The 21,478-nt window shown below is 46.0% G+C and overlaps 8 protein-coding genes across 8 annotated transcripts in view; 3 read left to right on the top strand and 5 right to left on the bottom strand.

Moving 5' to 3' along the window:
- LOC126567867 (calcium-transporting ATPase type 2C member 1) overlaps positions 1-1,259 on the bottom strand; it is a 50,276-nt gene extending 49,017 nt beyond the window's left edge. Inside the window, exon 1 of the mRNA XM_050224190.1 lies at positions 1,240-1,259. The gene's annotated coding sequence lies outside the window, so the exon portion shown is untranslated. The remainder of the gene's footprint in view (positions 1-1,239) is intronic.
- Positions 1-21,478, top strand: part of LOC126568491 (ras-related protein Ral-a) — a 337,581-nt gene that overhangs the window by 73,906 nt on the left and 242,197 nt on the right. The window lies entirely within an intron of this gene.
- Positions 7,168-9,776, bottom strand: LOC126567915 (uncharacterized). The gene is made up of 3 exons (XM_050224278.1): positions 7,817-9,776; positions 7,519-7,739; positions 7,168-7,363 (listed from the first exon to the last, which is right to left on the bottom strand). Exons 1-3 carry the CDS (start codon positions 9,731-9,733, stop codon positions 7,171-7,173), a joined length of 2,331 nt encoding a protein of 776 aa, XP_050080235.1. The 5' UTR covers positions 9,734-9,776; the 3' UTR covers positions 7,168-7,170.
- Positions 11,176-12,153, top strand: LOC126567586 (FGFR1 oncogene partner 2 homolog). The gene has a single exon (XM_050223803.1). It carries the CDS (start codon positions 11,194-11,196, stop codon positions 12,151-12,153), a length of 960 nt encoding a protein of 319 aa, XP_050079760.1. The 5' UTR covers positions 11,176-11,193.
- On the bottom strand, positions 13,726-15,772 carry LOC126568006 (ubiquitin carboxyl-terminal hydrolase nonstop). Its single transcript, XM_050224402.1, has 3 exons — positions 14,343-15,772; positions 13,841-14,226; positions 13,726-13,768 (listed from the first exon to the last, which is right to left on the bottom strand). The coding sequence occupies exons 1-3, from the start codon at positions 15,768-15,770 to the stop codon at positions 13,726-13,728; spliced, it is 1,857 nt and encodes a 618-aa protein (XP_050080359.1). The 5' UTR covers positions 15,771-15,772.
- On the bottom strand, positions 16,636-17,994 carry LOC126567585 (uncharacterized). The gene is given in 3 exon segments (XM_050223802.1): positions 16,636-17,914; positions 17,917-17,941; positions 17,986-17,994. Coding segments are annotated over 3 exon segments (1,272 nt in total). The 3' UTR covers positions 16,636-16,676.
- Positions 18,167-19,925, bottom strand: LOC126568057 (serine/threonine-protein kinase RIO1). Its single transcript, XM_050224465.1, has one exon. It carries the CDS (start codon positions 19,904-19,906, stop codon positions 18,179-18,181), a length of 1,728 nt encoding a protein of 575 aa, XP_050080422.1. The 5' UTR covers positions 19,907-19,925; the 3' UTR covers positions 18,167-18,178.
- On the top strand, positions 20,272-21,093 carry LOC126568452 (DNA-directed RNA polymerase III subunit RPC8). The gene is made up of 2 exons (XM_050224932.1): positions 20,272-20,395; positions 20,466-21,093. The coding sequence occupies exons 1-2, from the start codon at positions 20,285-20,287 to the stop codon at positions 21,084-21,086; spliced, it is 732 nt and encodes a 243-aa protein (XP_050080889.1). The 5' UTR covers positions 20,272-20,284; the 3' UTR covers positions 21,087-21,093.

The following is a 21,478-nucleotide window of genomic DNA, read 5'->3' as shown; positions in this document are numbered from 1 at the left end:
ACAGATAGGAAAAAAAATCATATGACGGCCAGACACCACGGAACGGAACTACGGGATTAAGAGTCAAATTGCTCGCAGCAAGAACAGGATAGTTTTTCGATGTTTGGAAAATACATGAAGATGTGAAAAGAAAAAAATTTTTGAAGAAAAAAACCGCCAGCAAGTAAAGTTTTTTTGGGTTATTAAAACCCTCACAAATTACAATATGTGATGAAGCATGCAGTGGAATAACGTGCAGAAAACTTCAGCCATATTTTAGAATAAATAGTATTCTTTTAAAAATAGGAATTCTTGCTTTCAATTTAAATGCTTCAAAAAACATATCTCCGGACACCTTAGAAAAGACTGTGCATGCAACATGGAAGTGCTGTAATGACTTCGAAAATGGCTGCGCCGGTCTTTACACAGCAGGACCGTGGTTCAACTTCTATTAAAACCGTTCCCCAGCAGTGAGGACTGAATTATTCATCTACGTGATATCAACAAGTCTAGCCAGTCATTCGATGCTCGGCGTGTTACAACAACTTCAGGAGCTCTTGCCTTACAATTTATAGGTTCTTTGTCTTAAACTTTATAGTAATTGGATGGAAAATCCGCCCTACCTATAGGAAGCAGCTGTTAAATTACTGCGAGAAGTATATTTATTTGGTTAAATTATATAAGACAATCAATCGATGAAATTGAAGTCCTGCGGAAGTTGATTTCGTATTTTATTTAGCGTTGCTCCAAATAGGTTGTCAAAATATTATTTTTTGTTAAACGTCACGTAAGAGCACGTGCTGTAAGAATTTTTCCAATATTACCCGATGAAATATTGTGCTATTAAAAGCTGAAAACATAATTAAGTTTTTTTTCTAAAACCTTTCCTAAACTAACGGGCGTACGACGCACAAATGTGCGTAAACTTGGGATGTGGGTGATGGGAGGAAAAAAAAGGGTGTCACGGACAGTCAAAAACACACACAACCACTGTCCAACCCGGAGAAAAGTCCCACCAAAAGGATCTGGATGTGCGGAAGTAATTAAAAGTTGACCCAAAAAGCACACCACAGCACGCTGCAGCGTGCCACCATCGGTTGGAACGAGCAGTTGGAAAATCAAACCGAGGACAAAAAGAGGCCCGCATAAAGGCGGTAAAAATGATTCAAGCAGATAACGAATAACGTATGTGGGGAGACGAGGCATAACGGGCCAAGGGGAAAACTATTGGTGCAAAATTTTCAAACGAAGATACTTTACTTTTTCCTTCACCTTTTCAGGCATGTTGTTTGTTGGAGTGGTCTTTTCTTGATGCTTTCTTGTGCAAGCGCTTGACAGTCTGCTGCTTTCCGATGGTGTTTGATGACTTTCACGACTCAATCCGTGTTGGGAAATTTTAATGCACAAAGTGCATTTTAGACAGGTTTCGCTGGTTTGCAAGACAACTCGTGCTATCTTATCGAACAATTTCACTCACTAAACACATTCACGTGATCCTAATTATGCGGCCCCAGACACACACATACACACACACACAAACACACAGTGCTTTTAGCTCAAGGTGGAAAGGATATTCTTTGACGCGCACAACCGAAACGAAATATCCTTGACACTGTTGCACCCAGCTATTGTGCACCAGCTGCAATATGCACCCGAATCACGGTGAAAGCAAATTATGTCACGTTTCTCTTCTTTCTTCCGGTTCCGGTTTTACGATGTACTCAAGCTCAAACTCTCAGAACGACGCACTACACGTACGGCTTCGTCACAGGTTTTCTTCACGGCGCTCCGCCCCACCCCAGGCCGCCTCCCTTCCCTCCCGCCTTAAAAGGCGAGGAAAGCGTGAGACGAAGAGACGAATGCTGGTGGAACGAGTCAACGAAAGGATGACAAATTTCCCACTGACCGACCTTCGCAGTACGGTGCGGCGAAAGCTAGTGCGCGTCGCTCGATACACATTTTCCCGTTAAACCTATCGAAATGTGTCACCGCTAGAAATTTTCCCCCCACTTCGAAGGGTGCTCGAAAGCTCGCTCTCCAGCTCTCGGAGGAGTTTTCCTTCTCGAGCCGTCTCACTTTCGCGAGCAGCTCCATGGTAATAGCGGTGGAAGAGAGTCCGGCAAGCGAGAGACAGGTTCAACGTATCCTTTTTCAAACAACATGTAGGTGTGTGTGTGTGTGTGTTTGTGTGTCGTAATTTTCCCGCATTGATTTGCTGTCCCTTTCTGGCGCGCTGACGCTGACTGACCACTACATACACATGATATGGGGGTACAAAAAACATCGAATCGCTTCGAATGAAAACACAGTGTGTGAGAGAGAGAGAGCGCGAGAAGAAGGATAAAATAAGAGAGGGGAAAAAAGCTTTTCTCAAACAAAGCTTTCACCCTTAGTTAAGCAGAGGGGAGGGAAACATGTTACACACAACAGCAGAAAGGATTATGCGCAAATGGTGGACAACTCGTGGTTTCCGTGGGAAAATCGTAAAGAATAGGAGTATGTTTTGTTGTGTTTTTTTTTTGTTTTTCTTTATTATTTGCTTGATGAACGTACACTAATACAGATAAAATTGTAACACACAAACACAATAAAAATAATGTCACGCGTGATCGAAAAGGATGACGTGGTCTTTTTTGTTGGTAGAGTAAATGCTAAAGGGGCCACATAAATAATAATAAAAACACACAGCCATCCTGATAAACAGAAGGGGTCAAGAGGTAGTTTAGATTTCAACACTGGAAATGTTACAGCAATGAACATCCTTACGGGAACAGAATATGAGAGTGCGTTTTAGTGCATTCTTGAAGATTAATGATCAATTGTTGCACTTGCTTGTACAACTTTGTGGTGTTACACATCGTGTCCTGAACGAGTTCTTCTTCTTTTTCTGTTTCTTCATTGGTAGTCAAAAACTCAATAAGGTCTAGTCTAGTCTAATCTACCGTTTATGGCTTTCTTTAACTCTATTTTACTCGTAGCTGGATGGTGAAAGCCTTAGGAATTTTGGTGGTAGAACAAAGTCACAGTCCAACCAATATAAACCACCGAAAAAAATCTTTTGATTCTTTAAACGGTTTATATATTTATATCTTTTCTTCTTGGCTTAACGGCCTTCTGGATGGCTTTCAAGACTTATTCAAGACAACCGCGGTGTTTCTGCCGTTTTTAACCTACGACGCTGTCGTCTTTACCACCTGACTGCCCCTAGATTTTATGCAAAATTTTCAATAAAAATTATGGTTTGTAAGAAAACACAAATATAACTATATAACGTGAGTATAACGTATAACTACATAGAGTTACGTGCAGCGCACGCAAAAGTGAAGAAAACAAATGGAAGAGAATAGAAACAAGTGGCCACGAGCACACAGTTACCGACGTTTAAGGGAACACATTCGCTTCATCCAAGAACGAACGCCGGTATAGAGGAAGCAGATAAAAGTCACTCCACAAGGTCACGTAAAAAAGGGCCATCTCACGAAAAAAAACCACGGATAAGATGTTCTAAAGGAGATCGTAACAAGCAAACACGTCAATGTCAAGTTTTCTTAGTTTCGGAGCAATTTCGCGTTGCGTCCTGTATATAATACAAGCTTATGATTATGTTTGTAGACATTGTGTTAGAATTTGGATGCTGTTGCAATTTGCTCACCGGCAACTCAATGTTTTTACTGCCGAAACCGACCAACAATGGTGCAAAAAGCCGTCGAAGGTATCCCGCCTCGCCGATGTCGCTGGAACGCCGGGAATTACCGTGCCTTCGCAAGTACTCGCGCGGCTCATCACCATCACGAACATCTTCATCTTCGATGCAGGTTTGGGACAACGATTCATACCCCAGCACCGATCGCCGTTCCGCGCCAAACAGCCGCCCAAGGGAGTTGCTGACGATGCTGGGCATAAGATGCGCCGCCATAATTATGTTCACACACCACAAACACTCACGCACACGCGAGCTCTCGAATATGATTGAATTCTTCACAAAAAAGCGGAAAACTGTTGGCGCTTTTAGGTGTATGACTCGAGTGTCAAGCCGACGCCGCGAATTCCCGTTAAGCGGCCAACTTCGGGACAGAACTTGAACAAAATGACGCGCCGATCGCGCGCATCGAATCTCACCGTCGATCCCGATGAATTGCGGCACGTTACTGTGGGGCAATTACGTGCCGGGTTCGTTCTGAATGTTGGGTCGCCCGGGCGCGCGCTCACCCGCTCCCGCGTCTAGTCCTACTACGACTGGCTGGGCTGACTGTTGCTGTTACTCTTCCGCGCGCTTGACGGTACGCTCGCTCTCATTCTAGCGGGCGCTAATTAAATACGATCTTCACGTGCGTTCCACGAGGATCATCGGCCGCGTAAAGAGAACACGAAAGCGCGAGAGAGCATAAGATCATAGGGAAGGAGAGCATACAAACCAAGCCAAGTCTGCCCGTGTGTTAAGGGAGATACCGCGCATGTAAGTTGTGTTTTCCAGCAATCCCAGCGATCTCGGGAAGCAAACACTTTAAACATATCAACGTAGGCTGTGCCATGGAAGCTTTCATTGTGTGTATGGGTGTACAGGAATTGTTGGCAACAAAAATTGCTGTCATTTCTTAGTCATCTTGAGTATCGCACCGCAAGGGTGAAGACAAAACTGAAGAACCCGAAGGGAAGCGAAAGGGATGGAGAGGCAACGTGTACACCGGAGGAAGGTTGTTGCGCTGTGCAATCAAACCGCTGACCCAGAGAAAGATAATGGCAGCCAGATTAGAAGCTGCGAAACGATAATCGATTCCTCTGCGGTGTGTCGTTGGAAGTGGGCATTCTGCTGCCGCTTGCTATCTGTTGTTGCGATTTGTCATCACTTTCGGCAGAGCCTATGTTGTTCTGCGCCAACAAGAAGATAAGGAATATCTTGGCGCTATGGATATGAGAAATATGTGCAAAGTAATAATCACAAATACATGATACACACCAGACGAGAATCCTCTCACAGGGCGCCACAACAGGAACGATGCTGCACGGTATTCGTTTTCCGCTTCGCCGCTTGTTAATCTCTTTGCCAGATCGGTGGTTACACACTTTTATGCACAAAAACAATCAAATATTTTCACAAACACGTTTCACTTAAAAAGGACCACTAATATTCCATTCCTTCCCGAACTTGGCGTAAATTGTGTCACAACTCCTCGTGCTACACCTGATTTTCTGCCACGGTACACAAAAACATAACACACAGCACAGGAGGTGAAAAAATCATACACACACACTCGTACACACCCGCGCGTCTTCTTTCCTTCCGGCACGGTATGGGTGGGTGGCACGAAAAACCACCCCCGGGGTATGTTTTTCTATGCTGCCTTTGTGTTATCATACACAGACGTTATTGGCTTCACTACACTCTTTTCCCCCCGGTTGGGTTTGTGTGTGGGTGCGCCTATTTTTGCCCCTTTTTCCGTACGTACCCCGGTATTGCGAATATGACCGTGACCGTGCGTGTGTATTGTTTCACCCGTTTTCCAAACAACACGGAAAATGTTGTTGTGGAACACGCAAAACCGGCTGATGGGGGATGAATGGGTGACAGGCAGCAGGCAGAGCTGTCAACATCGCTCCCATTTTTGTTTTCGCCCCAAATGGTTGTTTTCGCCCAACGAGTAAAGCGGGGTGAATTTAAAAATGTCGTTAGAAGGTGGTTGAGGTGGCATTTTTGAAAAGATTCATTTTAGCGTATAGTTTCTCTCGAATAGTGTGATATATTCATTTCAGAAAACATAGAGCCCTTAAGATGCCACGATATAAATCTCACTATATTTTGAATGCTTTTGCCTTGGCAGGAAAGGGCAGATTGGATGAGTAGTTTGCTTGCTTTTCCAAATTACTCTGGAAGTTGCCGTATAAAGCTGTGGGTTACAACTTACGGAGCACAATTTTCTCCCATTTTGCAATTTTTTTGGTTCACTTAAGAAAGCCAAAGAAAGGACAAGGGAACCTACAATGTATCACGATCGCCAGCTGTCGAGTGAGTTTCGGATTTCATTCTTTAAGAAGGATTAAGACATTTTAAAGAAGTATAAGTTTTAAATATGTTTATAGCCTTTATTCGTCCTGGATCTTTACCGTCCGCTTCTCGCGGGAAAACGATTTATCTTGCACCGTCCATGTACGGGGCTTTTGTTCCTGACTTTTCTCGCTCGCTCTCGTTGCACGATTTCATTCTCATCGTGACTCTGAACTTATCAAATCCACAATGGTTTTTTGATTTCGACGCACAAAAATTAAACTATACAAACAACGTTTAACCAGTCCATTTGCCGACGACGGATCGATATCTCACATAACTAGATCGTACTAGATGTTACATGACGTAGTGTAGATGCTTTTGATAGCGGAACAGTTTTCCCGGAGTTTCCTTTCCCATTTCCTCTCTTTCTAATACACAACTCTAAAACTTGTCCTTGTTTCTTACACACACACACACACTCACACACGCATTTGCTTGATCATGATTTTTGTGCTTGACTTGTGGAGTATTTAACACGAGATATGAATATCATGCCAGCCAATTAAATCGACTTTCCAACACCTGCCGGGTTCACGGTACAAAAAGCGTTTTTAAAGCAATCTCCTAGGCTTCCTCCACACGCTCCAGTTCAGCTTGCTGCTTGCTTTGGTTTCTAACTAAAGCTGTTTTTTTTAAATTATTTACGCTACTGGATGGTCCTTCTTAATCTGTGTCAAACGCCATTTTTTGTTGTGAATTAATGTTCCATTTCCGTAGCATAGCTTTGCATAAGCTTTCCGCGGGGAAGATGATGTTTTTTTTTGAAGCAGAAGATGAAATGTGAATTATATTATTCACACAAATGTGCATCACACTCACAAACACACTGCTATGTAGGTTTTTTGGTTTGGGAGCAAGCCATATCTGCATGACGGGTGCATGAGTGTTCGATTGCTTCGAAAAAAATTGCTTCCCACACCATGCGATGTGCAAAATGTGTAACAAAACGGATCTTTCAGTAAGCCCTTCCGTATTATATATGTGGTTGTATATGTGTATATGTATATAGATATATTCATTTCTTAAATACATGCAAAGCTGCTGTATCTGAGTGTGCTCGGGTTTCAGTTCCATATTTGCATATTTCCTTTCCATCTCAGAGAGCGCTCCCCGGTTTACTTCCTGCTTACAAAGCTTCTTGCTATTTACAGCGCTGGACCAAACGGTTCATCGTCATCGTCATCATCCTCATCATCATCACTGTTGATGCCGACGTCATGCAAAAAGTCTTCGAGAGGAATCGAGTCTGGCTCCGGTTTTGCGTCGTCCTGTGTGATTCTGAACGCTTCAATCTGATTTGCCATCGTTCGAAGATTTTCAACTCCACTTAGCAATTGCCTAAAAAGTAGAGATGTGTAGAGTCAATTTAATCTTGCATATGAAAAACTATGGATTCAAATCAGTCCAAAGAGTTTTTGTCATTATTTTTGTTATTCAAACTTCCATAATTTTGACTCACTCTTTTTTGATTATCTGAAAAAAGGCACAATTACCTCAGATTGCTTTCCGCCGTTGAAGCCGCCTGCCGTAGAGCGATCGTTTGTGTGCGCAAGAACGCGGATGACCGTTCCCGTTTCGGTCGGTTACTGCGGTCACCATCGTCCTGGCGCACCCTAGCACTGGCGCCCGCACCCGTGCTACCCCCGATGGCGCCACCACCGCATGCTTCCTCCTTAAGCGTTTCGTTTTCCCTCTGCAGTGCTTCCATTTCGACCTACAAAAGGGAATTTGTTGTTTAATATAAAAAAAAAACCCGACCAAAGGACACCTATTACTAGTGCCACCACTTACCACAAGACTACTCATCTTCTGTCGCAACTGTTTCATCTCTGCCTCGGCTGTGGCTGCACGCGTTTTCGCCTGCAGGAAGCTGCTCGCGTTCGATTGCGTGGTCCCGCTGCCACCGTCACGCGGGATCGATCCACCCGGCCGGGCAAGCGTTACCATCGTTTCCAGATCTCGCTCTAGCTCCCGAATACGGCGCGATTGCTCGCTAACCGTTCGTCGACTAGCTTCCAGCTCACGCCTTAACCGTTCGTTCTCCATCAGCTCGGCACCGAGCCGGTTCTGGTACTGAGCTTCACGTTGTCGCTGCTGTAACCGCTGCCGTCGGTCTGATGCGGCCGCTGCTGCTGTTTCCGAAGCGTGCGGTGTATCGTGCGTAACGTCCGCTAACCGGCCAGACGAGTGAATTGGCCCATCGGACAGGAAGTCCGGTAAACGATGGATTTTATCAGTCCCACTGGAAACCGATCCCGGTGGAGGAGAGACGGAATAGTAGTACGAGCGTGTCCTTCCTCCCTGACCTACCCCACCAGACCCACCCGGCTCTCCCACACCACCTGCATTTCCTTCCGTAAGATCCGGTGGCAATTCTGAGGACGAAGAAGTTGGAGATCGTGGTGGAAGATCAAACTCAAGTTCCGGCCCGGTTGGGTTTGCGCCACCGCCGCAACGTGGAGGAAGATCAAGCCGTACGCCAAGTGAATGCCGGTGTCCCGCACCGGTCACATTCGGATCTCGACCCATGCCTCTACTGCTAGTGGTGCTGGTTGCCGTCAAATCGAACGGAATATCATTACAGGAAGAAAGTGGGGCTCCACTTGACACATTGGCAACACCGGTCAGATCCAGCACATCGTCGAATTCAGCCGATCCGGCTGACGAACCTCCGCTTCCGACACCACCCTTTGGCAGCGTATTGTACCACTGCTCCATCACGAGGTGATCCTGGACAAAGTCGGGCAGGGCAGCGGAAAATTCGGCCGCTCCTACAAGACCTCGTCGTTCGGGGGCATCGTTGTGCGATTCCTGATCCGGATTCCGTCGATCCGGTCCAATTGCCGATGAACCAGGACTGTCGAGATCGTAATTCGAGTAGGAACGCTGGACATACCCTCGAAGCAGTTCCATCTGCTCACCCAGCTGATCTATTCCGTTTGCTGTGTCTTCCTGCAAACCACCGGTTCCACTGCTACCACCAGCAGCGGGCGGATAATCCGAACTAAAGGAACCATTGCTACGGCTCTGGTAGATCGAACCGAACCGATCGTCCGCAAAATCCGACAAACTGGACTGGGAATCGAACGAAGGAAAGCGTGGCGAACGCTTCATCTTCGACTCACTGCTGAGTGTGTTGACCGATTGGAATTGGGGAATTTTTGGCCGTGCGCCCGTTGTTGAGCTCACCACATTAAGCGAACTCGTTGTGGCCGATTTCGACGGTGAACCGGTACTGGTGCTGGCGGTCGTTACCGTCACTAGATTACTTCCCGTTGGTGCCAGTCCCGTTGATCCGCTTGCTGCCCCATTCGTTCCATTCGTACCGCAACCCGGTCCGCCATCCGTACCATGTCCATTTATACTAGATGCACTACGGCTGTGATTGATACTGCTGGATGGGATTGTCCCTGTGCCGCCGGCACTGGAACTGGCACCACCATTCATTGCCTGATGGTGGTTGCCGTCCCATTTGAGAAAATGTTTAAAGGAAAAAGGATTTTCCTCTCTTCGTGGAGCTTCGTGTGGGGTGCTAGTGGCTGGTGAGGGAGAAGTGGACTGTACCACTGCGTCGACCGTGTTTGAAGAACCGGGTTCATTTTCCACGACTGATGAAGAGGAAGACGGTGACGGGACCGTCTTCACGGATGACGATGGCGTCGCACCGGTCAGATCATCCGTGTTGATGTTGTTGTTATCCTTTGCCATTGCCGGAGGATAATTACCCGTTGGGGTAATGCTGGTGGCCCACTTGTTGGCCCACCTAGAAAGACATGAGATGGAGGATGATAAAATTCCGTAATCCGAAAAAATAGGAAAGTGATTCAAAGTACCCTTTTCGATACGGCTAGTTGGTGGTTGTTGTGTTTGTGTTTGTTGTGTCGCGCAGTACTTCGATTGGCAAGCTGAGGCTGGAACTGATGTGTTGTAGTAGCACGGGCAAGTTCCCGGATTGGATTGATTCGTTTTATGAACTCTACACGAGGCAAGATAAGTAAAAAGGTACTACTGACGAACAGGAAGCTGGTTCCCGTCGGATAGAGAGAGTTTGGCAATTATTCCACTACACGACACATAAGAACGTCGTCCAAAGTGGAGAATAACAAAAGAAACGTCGCGTTCCCACAGGTTTCAAGTGAGGCAGTGATACTATTTCTCCGTCACCCCTTTCTTAGCTTAAAGCCACTTTTAAAACACTCTTTCCCTTTACTAAGTTCCTACTTTCCCACACCACCACAAGTTTCTGAGGGTGTTTAGGTACGCCACAAAGAAATAAAGGAATATTTCTCTGCGTGTCGTCTTCAAGAAAAGAGTCTTTCGCAGCAAGAAGTTGCGTTTTTTCTTTTCCCTTTTGGCAGATCGTGTTTTTTTTTTTGCTAAACAAGCTGTCAAATGACAAACAGCCGTATTGACAGCGCACACGGTTACTACATAGCACAGCTGTTTTGGGGTGTGCCAGCGAGCAAGAATCTCTATCGATTTTGTGCGAGTTGTCAGAAAGTGAAGGAGAAAAAAACAGGGGAATGTAATTTCTACATCGTCGTCGCAGGCACTTGATTGTGCTAATGGGTGAAAAAATAGAGTGGGACCTGTGCAGCAATTGTTTCACCATCGTCCAGGGTGTTATAAAGCAATAGTAACGAGTGTGCGCGTGTGTATGTGTTGAGAAAGCACTATATCAGTAGTGCTCTTAAGGAAAACAACAAACCCGTACGTGAAAGTTCTACTACGAGGAAAGTTCTGCTCCGTTCTATTGTTTTGTCTTCAGCCCACCATCCCTGCCCGTTTTTTCTCGTTTGGAGGGAGTATGTGCGCTCGGCGGGTGTGCATTGAACTGTAAAATACCAAAACCCCTTCGCTTCGACGTAACATTGCAACATTACATACGCAGCTAGAGCAGCCCCCTCCCAACCAATCCAGCTCGCTCTTTGTGGAGGTAAGGGTATGTGATTGTTTTCGTTCCCGACGGCTAAGGGTTGATACAGCAGTGCGTACGGCAGCATTTCATCCACTGTCGTGGTAACTATGCGGAATGCGGAAACTTTATTTTTATACACACACACACATTAAAACTCGCACCCCCCCACATATCCAATCGTCTAATTCTCAGGGTTGCTTTGATCGCATTGAGGAACATCACATTTAGAACCAGAAACAACTCCTTCAAGATGTCGGTTACGTTTGAGCAAATCATACTTGACGCTAAGCGGATTGCCAATCGGCTCAAGGACCGGGAAGCGCTCGGCGACGCACTGCTGCTTGAATCCGAATCGGTCAACAAGCACATCGAATCGATGCGCCAATTTCAGGACGATATCGACATACTGAACAAGCTGGCACGCGATCGCTCCAACAACCAGCTGATCACGATTATTCATCAGGAAAATCCACAGATCCGAGAAATTCAGCAAGAAAACCGTCTGCTGAAGGCAGCTCTGGAAGACCACCAGCACGCACTCGAGCACATCATGAGCAAATATCGCGAGCACACGCAAGCGAAAATACTCAACACGAAGGTGAACTTGGTCGAGGCATTTACACGCCATCACCGGTCGGCCGATATCGAGCGGCGCGACGAGCTGATCCGGCAGCAGACGGCCAAAATACAGGAGATGGCCGCCGTTATGCAGCGTGTGTCGCAGATGGACGAAGAAAAGGTAAACCAGGAGCAGGAAGTGTTGAGCAAGCTGATGACGGAAAATAAGGGTTTGAGAGAGTTGTTGGAAATATCGCGCAAGTATGGTTCCGGATCGGGGCAAAAGATGCTGGTCGATGATAAATCGACACAAACGGACAGTTATCTGTTGGATGGATTGATTGAAGCTGCCGTAACGGCAAGGGCAAATGTATCGAAGCAACAAGCATCAACGGCACCGGTATCACCATCATCTCCACAGCGATCTGCGGCGCTTCCTACGACGAGTCCCGCATCACAGATACTATCGGGTACGTCGAGTGGTGGGGATGGAGCAGCAAAACCGACCAATGATGATCCAGCCCGTTCACCAAACAGCAACAAGAGTCCTGTAGCGCCAGTTCCAGCGGTGGCCAGTAGTAACGGAATGGCACCAACCACGACGCCATCTGTGGTGGCAAGTACTCCTCCGGCAACCAGCTCGATCTCGTGACGTGATTCGGGCGAATGTCAGGTATCGGTGTTGTTCTGCTGCCAATCGGCCCTGCTGTAAGTCACAAAAATAGGAAACATTCGCCAATGAGGACCATCAACAGCACCGTCGAACGCTGATCCGATACAACATACACACCTCCATTGGCGCACGAGATTACTTCCGGATCACACACAAACACGTGTCGGAAGGCTGAGGCGTAAACGTTTCTTTTTGTTTGTTTGTTTTTTCATTGTTTATGTACGCGATAGGGTCCGTCAGCACTCAACACTTCTAACACTTTTTTCTCCACACAAACAACAAAAATATAGCACCTAAAAATATTGACCATCGATTTAAAACGAAATAATCTATTTTGCTTGTTAGTAAGCGTATGGCGCGTTTGTGGTTATCACCAATTTAGAGAAAAAAAACATTCATCATCGAACGATTTTATCATTATTTTGTCCTCAATTTATCTTCATCATCTTGACTTTGTTTCCAATCGTTATCCTTGTTCGGTAGAGTGAGCCGATTTCCATTAATTCTAATTGTACACCTCCAAAATCTTCCTGTCTCGTCGGAGGGCTCTCGTTACGGTCTACGCATTCTAGTTAAAGTCCCTTAGGATGCCAGGACATAAATGCGACAAGCCACCCGTAACATGGAGAATAGACGCACGTTTTGTGACGCTTCCACTGTTGGCCCAAGGAATTGAAGGAAGAAACTTCGAAGGAGCGACCATCTGTACATAATTCCAGAAACGAATCTTCCTATAAGCGGACTATACGGTCGTGTGGGGCACACGATTGCTGCCTCCAGATTTTTTTACGATCTCCTAAGATTTTTTTTCAATCATTCTGTGGTCATCATGAGGGCTTATTTTTCGGTAAGGCTCGAAAAAGCTTACGTCCTGTTATTAAACCCTAAAAATGTAAAGCAAAACTAGTACGGGCATTAATTTTCTTGTTTTATTTTTCCATTAAGCATCCTATTCCATCCTGCCTGTCCTTTCTACAGGCTCTATCTCACTGTCCCTTTGTTTTCCGGATTTTGAGTGCCCAATTGCAACTCAATCGTCAATCGCCAAATAAATACAAGATAGAAGGAAAAAAAGAACGGATATGCGGACGACAACGACACGAAGAAGGGACTCACTTGAATAAATATATTACTAAACATATCGTACTGCCGTATATCCTATGAGCGAATTATAAAAAAAAAGGATTAATTTTTACAATTGTGTTTTTGATCGATTTCGTCTAGTTCTTCCGTCTTCCGAAGTTTGCATGGTTAAAAACAAGGAGGGGGAGGCATAGTTAAAATGTTGGGGGAATTAAAAGAAGCCGAAAGGGGAAAAAGGTTTAAGGGGGAACGTTCATTCCCTTCCCTCGACCTATCTACGCTACGCGTCATCTTGTCCTTTTCCTCTTAATTTTTTTCTGTACAGTACGGTTTTAGTATATATTCTAGCACTTCCTGTGCTAGACAAAACTGTGCCTAACGGGCAGGAAGGTGCATTTTTAACCAGTCTTTCATACGTGTGTTCCGTCAGTCACACTACGGTCGGTAATCGGTTTCACCCGTGTAGTTTTACTCGTACTCCAGTATTTTCTTGTGATAGAAAAGAAGGTATCTGAAAGAGAAAAAGGTAGTTAGCAAAACAGAAGCTCTTCTCATGTTAGAAAAAAAAAATCCATCCCATTACCCTTCGCTGTCCAAGACCTGCTTGAGTGTGGCAGTGGTTATAATGTGGTCATCACACTTGACCCAAATGTCTTTCTGATGTCGTACGTAAGCGGTATAGTGACCCGCATCGAGCGTTCCGACGTGATTTATGACCGCGTACAGTGAGTAACGAAAGTCGGCCGTATCGCTGCCCGTATCGTCATTTGGTAAGCCCGAAGAGGCCGTAACGAGACCCGGTGTGCCCGTCATGGAGGAAACCGAGGAACCATTCGCACCACCACCGGCAAAGTTCGGCGAGGACGGTGATTGTTGCTGCTGCTGCTGGTCAGACTTTTTTTGCGACATAAACGGTGTCATGTCCAGTTCCGCCGGGAATGAGATGAAGGTGGAAATTTTCTTATCGATCTAAGGAAAATTGAGGGGGGGGGGGATTGGAAAAATGGTCACAAAACTGTTAGATTTGTCCATTAAAGTCTTTAAAAAAAGATTCATGGATATTTAAACCTTATACCGATACCAACCAGACTAGAGTGTTCGAAGCGTTTCAGGTGGAAACTGGCCACTATTGGTAGCGTGCGCATGGACAGCTGTTTCGTCGATTCCTGGTAGCTGTTGCATGTGTTGCACTTGATCTTTGCGCTCGATCCAAGATGTTCGGCCCGGGTAAATCGTTCCAGACAGTCGATCAGTGATTTTGGTGGTCCACCGTAACCACCCTGCCCGTTCGACGATTCCCCCAGGTCGAGTGAAATATCCCAGAATGGATCGATTGTGGTGGAAACGCCTTTACACGCTTGGCAAACAACGTCGCTCTGCAGACCGCCGGTAAAAATTTGATCAATAATACAATTACACTGGCTTGGGTTGGGATCGGGTGGTTGATTTTGTCCGCTGTTTGTTGCGCTGGTGGCAGTGGTTGTGCCGGTCGTAGCGGGGGACACCGTCGTTGACAGGGGTGAAGGATTTGGACCAGACTGAGGAAGCTGTTGGGAACCTTCCTGCTGGGAGCCCGCTTGCTGTGAGTGATAGTTTGACCCTGCGTGTTGATTCTGTGACGACTGCTGATGGGCATTTGGTTGGGAGGATTTCGATTTTTCACTTGCTGCTGCTGCTGCCGCTGCCGCCGCTGCAGCAGCCGCATTCGCGGCCAATTCCGTCATCGATATTTTACAATGCCGATGCAACACATCAAGAGTGGCGATGAAAAACTCGTGTGCATCTTGCTGCTCGTACCCTGCCAGATGGCGGGCATGGTTCCAGATCAGATGCAGCAACCGGTGCAACGACAGTGGACCTCGGGCACCGGAATAAAACTCCTGAAACAAGCGTGACACTTCACACACGAGACATTTGGCGGCCGTTTTCGTCGTACACTCGTGCAGCTCGGCTAGGAAGTAGTCTCGCAGTAGCGGCGTATGGATGAGGGCCTGTACGATGCAGTTCATGAAGCAGGTTGAGCCTAGATTTAGCAGTCCACGCAGACCGATACTCGTGAGCGCGGTAACGTGCCTTCGCTTGGGATTCTTCAACAGCAGATCAATCTCCAGCCGGGAAGGACTCCAGGGTCGCCAGGAAAGGCTTTTATCGAGACTACGAGCCTCACACCTTAGGTGCCGTTCGGCAATTGTCTGACATTTGCTGTGGTAGATAAAATCCCGACACTGATAGCAGTACAGCATCCCGTAGCATAGTTCCAGCGCCATAAAGTGTTTCGTGTGCTTGTAGTGTTCGTTTATGTGCGACCCCTTGCACGCGAAATAGATACAGTGCAGACAGGAGTAAAGCTGCGGTCCGGAACTTCCACACTTGTAGCACAGACAGGATAGAGCTTTCCGGCGTCTCGCCTCCTTGTTGATGCAAGCACTAAAGTACGCGTGCACAACACTAAACGAATCGTACCCGTACTCCTTCACGTACGCTGCAAAGTGTACACAGCCTGTATCACCCATTTGCCGGCTTTGTTTTTTGCTGTTGTCCCAAGCGAAAAGGGTGATTGGGATAAAAGTTTTCCAATTCCTCAACAATGGCTCACACACAATGCTAGCACCGAATGCCGGTTCCCTGTGCGTGTGGCTGGGGAGTGTTCCACCGAAGGTCGTGCGTTCTTTTACAGGCGATCCATACTGGCGGCACACAACTATACCGGTCACTGGTGGGTGAAAGCGACGCGTAGGAACTTTTTGATTGTGGGTGCGATCTTCTCTTTCTAGGTATTAATTACCCATTTTAGAGTCACTTTTCTGGTAAAGATTCGCTCACAAATCGGTCTTGTCCTGTGCTTGAGTGCGTTGAAGTTAGTTGTTTTTTTTTTTGCTGATGCTGCTGCTGGATGACAGATACGAGTAGACAGTTGAATGACAGTTCGTTTCGGGGGAGTAAACACACCTCGTTTTCAATTTGGTGGTTATTTTATTTCTTCATTTTAGTTCGTTTATGACGAAATTAATTTTTTTTTACGGGGAGATATGCTAGGTCAGCCATTCCTGACTTGGTTGACTAGAAACAGCAGCCCTTTCACCATGAAATTACAAAGTAAAAATAAAAGTTTTTAAAATCATTCATTAAATTTATGCGATTAACAACAACATTGTAATTTAAAAAAGCATTATATCTTTAGATGTTTCGATTGAATTTTACTAACACAGCTATGCATAGCTCGTCGATCAGCATTATCCGAAGTTGTGCTTGACACCAGTTGCTTTGGCAGTGCAATTAACATTATCATAATGATGAACACTGTTAAAAAAAGTTCAAAGTTTGATTTTCCTTCCTATCTTTCTTATCGATTATGTCTATGGTACGGTTCAGAATTCGAATCTCCTATAACTACGATCCTCGTCGTGATTCTCCTCATATCAAGACGTTTGTGTGTGAACAGCCCTATGATCATCGATCGAATCAGCAATATCGCTCAGAAAGCTGCTAGCACCTCTTAGTAGATGAAATTCATCCGTCATTGCTTCCGGAACCTGTGTATGCTTACTGTTGCTGGGCGGATCAGTTTTATCACCGATACCGTCGCTGGAGCAGTCGAAACTATCGATGTCGAAATTCGTTTGCGTCTCCGTCGATACGAGGTAATCTCCAAACGTTTCACTTTCCTCCGTCCAGCTAGTTTGTGTTTCCGTGGTGGACAATCCCAGGTCAGTGAAGAGACCCGGTTCGTCGGATGTCTGTGTGTACATATGGGCGTACGAAAGAAGCGGATCATGCCGGTTTTCAGTCGGTGAGAACATTACATCGATGAAATCGGTCTGCGTTTCTGTACAAACGACAGGCGTTAGAGATTCTACGCTTATGGCCGCCTGGGGAACGGTAGCAGTCGGTTCGGCGACCATTGGAACAGTCTCAACAGGGAGCCGAAATTCATCTTGCCGTGCTTCAACGGCGATCGTGAAGGAATCAATCGTTTGTGTAGTTTTGCTCTCCGACAACTCAGACAACGTTTGCGTGCCGGTACTAACACAGTTCACTTCCAAAACCTGTTTCGTAGGTTTTATCCGTTGTGGTTTCTTAGCCGAAAGTAACTCTTCATACCCGTGCCGCTTCCGTTTGGCATGGGTCAGTAGTGCTTCCCGGGAACCGTACGTATATGAGCAATGGGCACAGGAAAACTTTTGCCCACAGGACAGTCGGTGATGGCGTAGGTAACTCTCAGTAGCGAACGATTTTTCACACGCCACACATCGATACTTTCGCTCACCATGCACCTTGAGGTAGTGTTGCTTTAGCGAACGAAGCGAACCGAAATGTCGTGCTCCATTGGTGCTTTCTTCCGATGTTTGATAGTAGGGACAGCTTACCCATGGACAGTAGAAATGGGTACGCTCAATTTTAGCAGCATTATTCAAGGACTGTAGATTGATTGCAGGTGCTTTGTGATGTCGGGTGAGATGCATCTGCAAGTGGGCCAGATTGTGCAACATCGCAAAGCAGTTTTCGTACGAGCAGATGTAGATCTTTTCGGCAAGTATTTCTTCCGGCGTTAGATATATCCTGCGTGGGTTGGGTTCCAGTGGTGTTTGAGCGGCCATGGTGACGAATTGAGTCTTCAAACTCACAAAACTTTCTTCACGGCAGCGAAAAAGGAATCCTGCGAGCTGCAAATCAAAACAAACAGCTTTTGCAGTTGCAAACGTCAAATTTATCATTGTTTACAAACACTGCTGTCATTAAAAAAAAAATAAAAATCCGTTTGAAATCCAATTTTTAAATGTCTTTTTCTGTAATTTTCCATTTATATCAATTATTCTCAATTTTTTTTTGATAAGATGAACTATCGTTCTATTCCATTAAGCAATATAACATACATATATTTATTGCAACCACAACAATACTTTTCCTCCCTTAATAGTGCCTATTTCTTGCCGGCAACTTTTTCCTTTCGCTTTTTTATGTGCTTCTTCACTTTAGTTTTTCGCTTCTCAGCCTTTTCATCCTTGATCGCTTTTTTACGAGCTTTTCGCTCTTCCGGTGTTTCATCTTTAGCTCGCACCACTATCACACTATTCCCGGACGCTTGCTTTCCATCTCCATCCTCATCATCCTCCTCATTTTCCGACTGTTCCGATGCTGTGTCCGTCTCCGTATCAGCATTCCCATTTTTCACCCCTTCCCGTGTGCTACCCTTTTTCCGATTCGCATCCATCGCTTCCAATCCGGTGATAGTTTTGTATACTAGCTCATCCGTACGCTTGTCGAACACATCACGCTCCGCATCGTACACTTCGTGCAAAGTTTTGGGGATGAAAATTTGTTTAAAAACCGCTTCATCCAGCTTCTGCTGTTCGGTAAATTCGTCGAAGCTACGGTTTGCGATACGAGCGGAAATTTCTTCCAACCGCTGCTCGACCCCATCGCCGGTGATTGCCGCATCGGTAATGAAATCGAACAGCTCCTTTACCGTCATCGTCGATACTTCACGCTTACGGAAAAAGTCTGTAACGTTGGTGCAATCTTTGCGCAAAAATTCTAACGCATGCGGATGCTCGTGCTCAACCGATTGGGACACATCAATGATGACGATCTTGCCCTCGTGGTAGAGCAGATTAAACTCGGACAGATCGGCATGGACCAGCTTGCAGCGGTTGTACATCGTCCACATCATTTCCACCGCGTCTCGGTACAGTTCGCGTGCTTTCGTACTGCTCAGCTCCACATCTTTCAGCTTTGGTGCTGGCCAACCATCGTGTCCAATAAATTCCATCACCAACACGTGGCTACGCAACAGAATCGGTTCAGGAACGGGCAAATCACACTTTTTCATGCGTACCAGGTTACGCATCTCTTTCTCTGCCCATGTGCGAACCATTTTGCGTGGATTGTGCTTACTATACCCATGCCGGAAGCGGTACTCTCCGGTCACGTACTTATCCCGATCCTTAAACGTAAGGATCGAAGTTTTAAAGATTTTTATCGCATAATCGCGCCCACTACTGGACGTGGCATGGTATACGTTCGCTTCCTTGCCGGTAGAGATACATCCATTGATTTCCGTTATCATCGAACGATTGAGCAGCTTGAACAGTATCATGCGTGTCCGCGGGTCCATCACCTGTTCCGCTGTCGCACGATCCTGTTTGTCTTTGCTGCGCAGCCGATCACTGTCCGCTTTACGTTGCGTTTCGATGAGTGTGTTCTTGGCGTGGTTTGGTAGCGATGCCGGTCCTTCGTACTTTTCCACGTTGATGCGGTTGGTAAACTTTTTGAACAGAACGTCCGCCGGTTGAAAGTGTAACACCTTCTGGCTTGCGTGCTGTGCGTTTGTGTGTGATTGATTCAGATTCAGCTGCTGATTTCGCTTCAACTCACCACCCTCGTAGCAGTAGAAATCATCATCATCGTCCTCATTGTCGCCGTCACTATCTTCCTCGTTGTAATATTCTTCCCAGTGCTCATCGTCCGAAGGTTTATCATTTTTGGCTGTCCCAAAAAGTGCATCCTGTAGTTCGATTTCAGTTTTCTTCGTCAAACTGTTGTGAATCACTTGCTTGGTGGCAGGAACCAGAGGTTTCTCTTGCAGCTGGAAGAAATCGAGCCTTTGTGTGGCATCGTCCAGCGCATCATCAAACTGTCCTCCACTCATTTTTGCACTACTAATTGGAATTAATGATGTATTTACTGGAGATTTTCTTCACCTGCAGAGCAACCACGCGGTTGCACTGTTTTGTTTTGATTGCTGCATGGCCGCGTTTTGACAGTTCGCTCAACTCCCTCTAGAAACGTATCGAAACGTCAAACCTATACCGATTTTTGTTGACAGTTTAATTTGTAAACAAACGTGTGCTAAGTTCCGAACGGCGCACAATTTTATACCGGGAAAAAAAGTATTTTTTTACCCCAAAAGTTATTATATTAGTGGTTTTAGAGTGTGACAAATCGAATATTTTGAATACTGTGCACTCATTGCAGCGTGTGCGGATGTATTGAATAGCGAGAGTACTTTTTTAAGAGCACAAATGAAATGTTCGTGCTGGCCGAGCTGAAAGACAACGTGCGGATAGCACCGGAATTGTTCGGCTTGAAGCTTCCCGAAGCGATAAAGGATGAAATCAATCGAAAGCTTGCAAATAAGGTAGATAATAGAAGGATAATGGCAGTGGACTGACTGTTTTAATTCCTGCAAATTGCATTTCCCCTTTCAGGTCCTGCTCAACGTGGGCCTTTGCATCGCACTGAAAGACATTGTAAAGCTGGGCGATTCCATCATACTGCCCGGCGATGGTGCATCCCACACGGAGGTAAACTTCCGGTACATTGTGTTCCGACCGATTATCGGCGATGTTATCACGGGCAAGATACGTAGCTGCAGCCGGGAAGGTGTACACATAACGCTCGGGTTTTTCGACGACATTCTCATACCACCGTCCGCACTGCAGCATCCCTCCCGCTACGAAGAAGCGGAACAAGCGTGGGTATGGGAATATCCACTGGAGGATGGTAACACACACGACCTGTACATGGACATTGGGGAAAGCATAAAGTTCCGTGTTTCGGGCGAAGTGTTTGAGGAAAGTTCCCCGATCGGCCCACCGGATCAGGAGGTACCGTCGAGTGCGGTCCCGGGCACTAGTGGGGGTGGAGCGGGAACGAGCGGTGTAACGGAGGGCAATAAGACACCGTACCGTATAGTGGCGGCCATAAATGAATCCGGGCTAGGGTTGCTATCGTGGTGGGTACAGCAGAATCAGGAAGAGGACGAGGAAGGTGAAGAGGAAGAGCAGGAGGACGAGGCGGAACAGGAATCGGGTGGAGAGAATGAATAAATGGAACATACCTTGGGTAAGCACACTCGAAAAGGTTTCACTTTTTGTAAAAGTTTCTTTCATTCTTGCTCAGAGGTAAAGATTTTCTTTTGTCATGTTTCTGTATCTTAGTTTAAACTTTATATACATGGGTCGTTCTATGTATTGTAAAGTTTGTTTTTTCCCGTTGCTGAAAGTTTTGCCTTTCTTCCGTCTACAATTGTGTTTGCGTTAGTTGCGTTTTTGCGTTCTACAGCGTCACACATTCAGCATGAATCGGTTCTCCATGCCGTTCTCCTCTGTTCGATTTCTACGAATAAAAATGGATTTTGTTTTTAAAGAGCTTCTATTAGTGAAAATTCATAAGTCCTAGCGGTGTGTAAGTAGCAGCATCGTTTGCAGTGTGTTTCGAG

The sequence above is a fragment of the Anopheles maculipalpis genome, chromosome 2RL (assembly GCF_943734695.1).
Source record: "Anopheles maculipalpis chromosome 2RL, idAnoMacuDA_375_x, whole genome shotgun sequence".
In the NCBI taxonomy this organism is placed as follows: domain Eukaryota; kingdom Metazoa; phylum Arthropoda; class Insecta; order Diptera; family Culicidae; genus Anopheles; species Anopheles maculipalpis.
Note: the sequence above shows the minus strand (reverse complement) of the source record. Positions and strands in the feature narration are given on the sequence as shown.

What these genes read in the sequence shown, in the direction of transcription:
- LOC126568006 (XM_050224402.1), bottom strand. Translation starts at nt 15,770, where the DNA reads ATGGGTGATACAGGCTGTGTACACTTTGCAGCGTACGTGAAGGAGTAC. An exon ending in GCTTCGAACACTCTAGTCTG is followed by an intron (nt 14,227 to 14,342) that starts GTTGGTATCGGT and finishes AATTTTCCTTAG; the next exon opens with ATCGATAAGAAAATTTCCAC. An exon ending in CAGGTCTTGGACAGCGAAGG is followed by an intron (nt 13,769 to 13,840) that starts GTAATGGGATGG and finishes TTTCTCTTTCAG; the next exon opens with ATACCTTCTTTTCTATCACA.
- LOC126568452 (XM_050224932.1), top strand. Translation starts at nt 20,285, where the DNA reads ATGTTCGTGCTGGCCGAGCTGAAAGACAACGTGCGGATAGCACCGGAA. An exon ending in ATCGAAAGCTTGCAAATAAG is followed by an intron (nt 20,396 to 20,465) that starts GTAGATAATAGA and finishes TTCCCCTTTCAG; the next exon opens with GTCCTGCTCAACGTGGGCCT.
- LOC126567586 (XM_050223803.1), top strand. Translation starts at nt 11,194, where the DNA reads ATGTCGGTTACGTTTGAGCAAATCATACTTGACGCTAAGCGGATTGCC.
- LOC126568057 (XM_050224465.1), bottom strand. Translation starts at nt 19,906, where the DNA reads ATGAGTGGAGGACAGTTTGATGATGCGCTGGACGATGCCACACAAAGG.
- LOC126567915 (XM_050224278.1), bottom strand. Translation starts at nt 9,733, where the DNA reads ATGGCAAAGGATAACAACAACATCAACACGGATGATCTGACCGGTGCG. An exon ending in AGAAGATGAGTAGTCTTGTG is followed by an intron (nt 7,740 to 7,816) that starts GTAAGTGGTGGC and finishes TCCCTTTTGTAG; the next exon opens with GTCGAAATGGAAGCACTGCA. An exon ending in ACGGCGGAAAGCAATCTGAG is followed by an intron (nt 7,364 to 7,518) that starts GTAATTGTGCCT and finishes TCTACTTTTTAG; the next exon opens with GCAATTGCTAAGTGGAGTTG.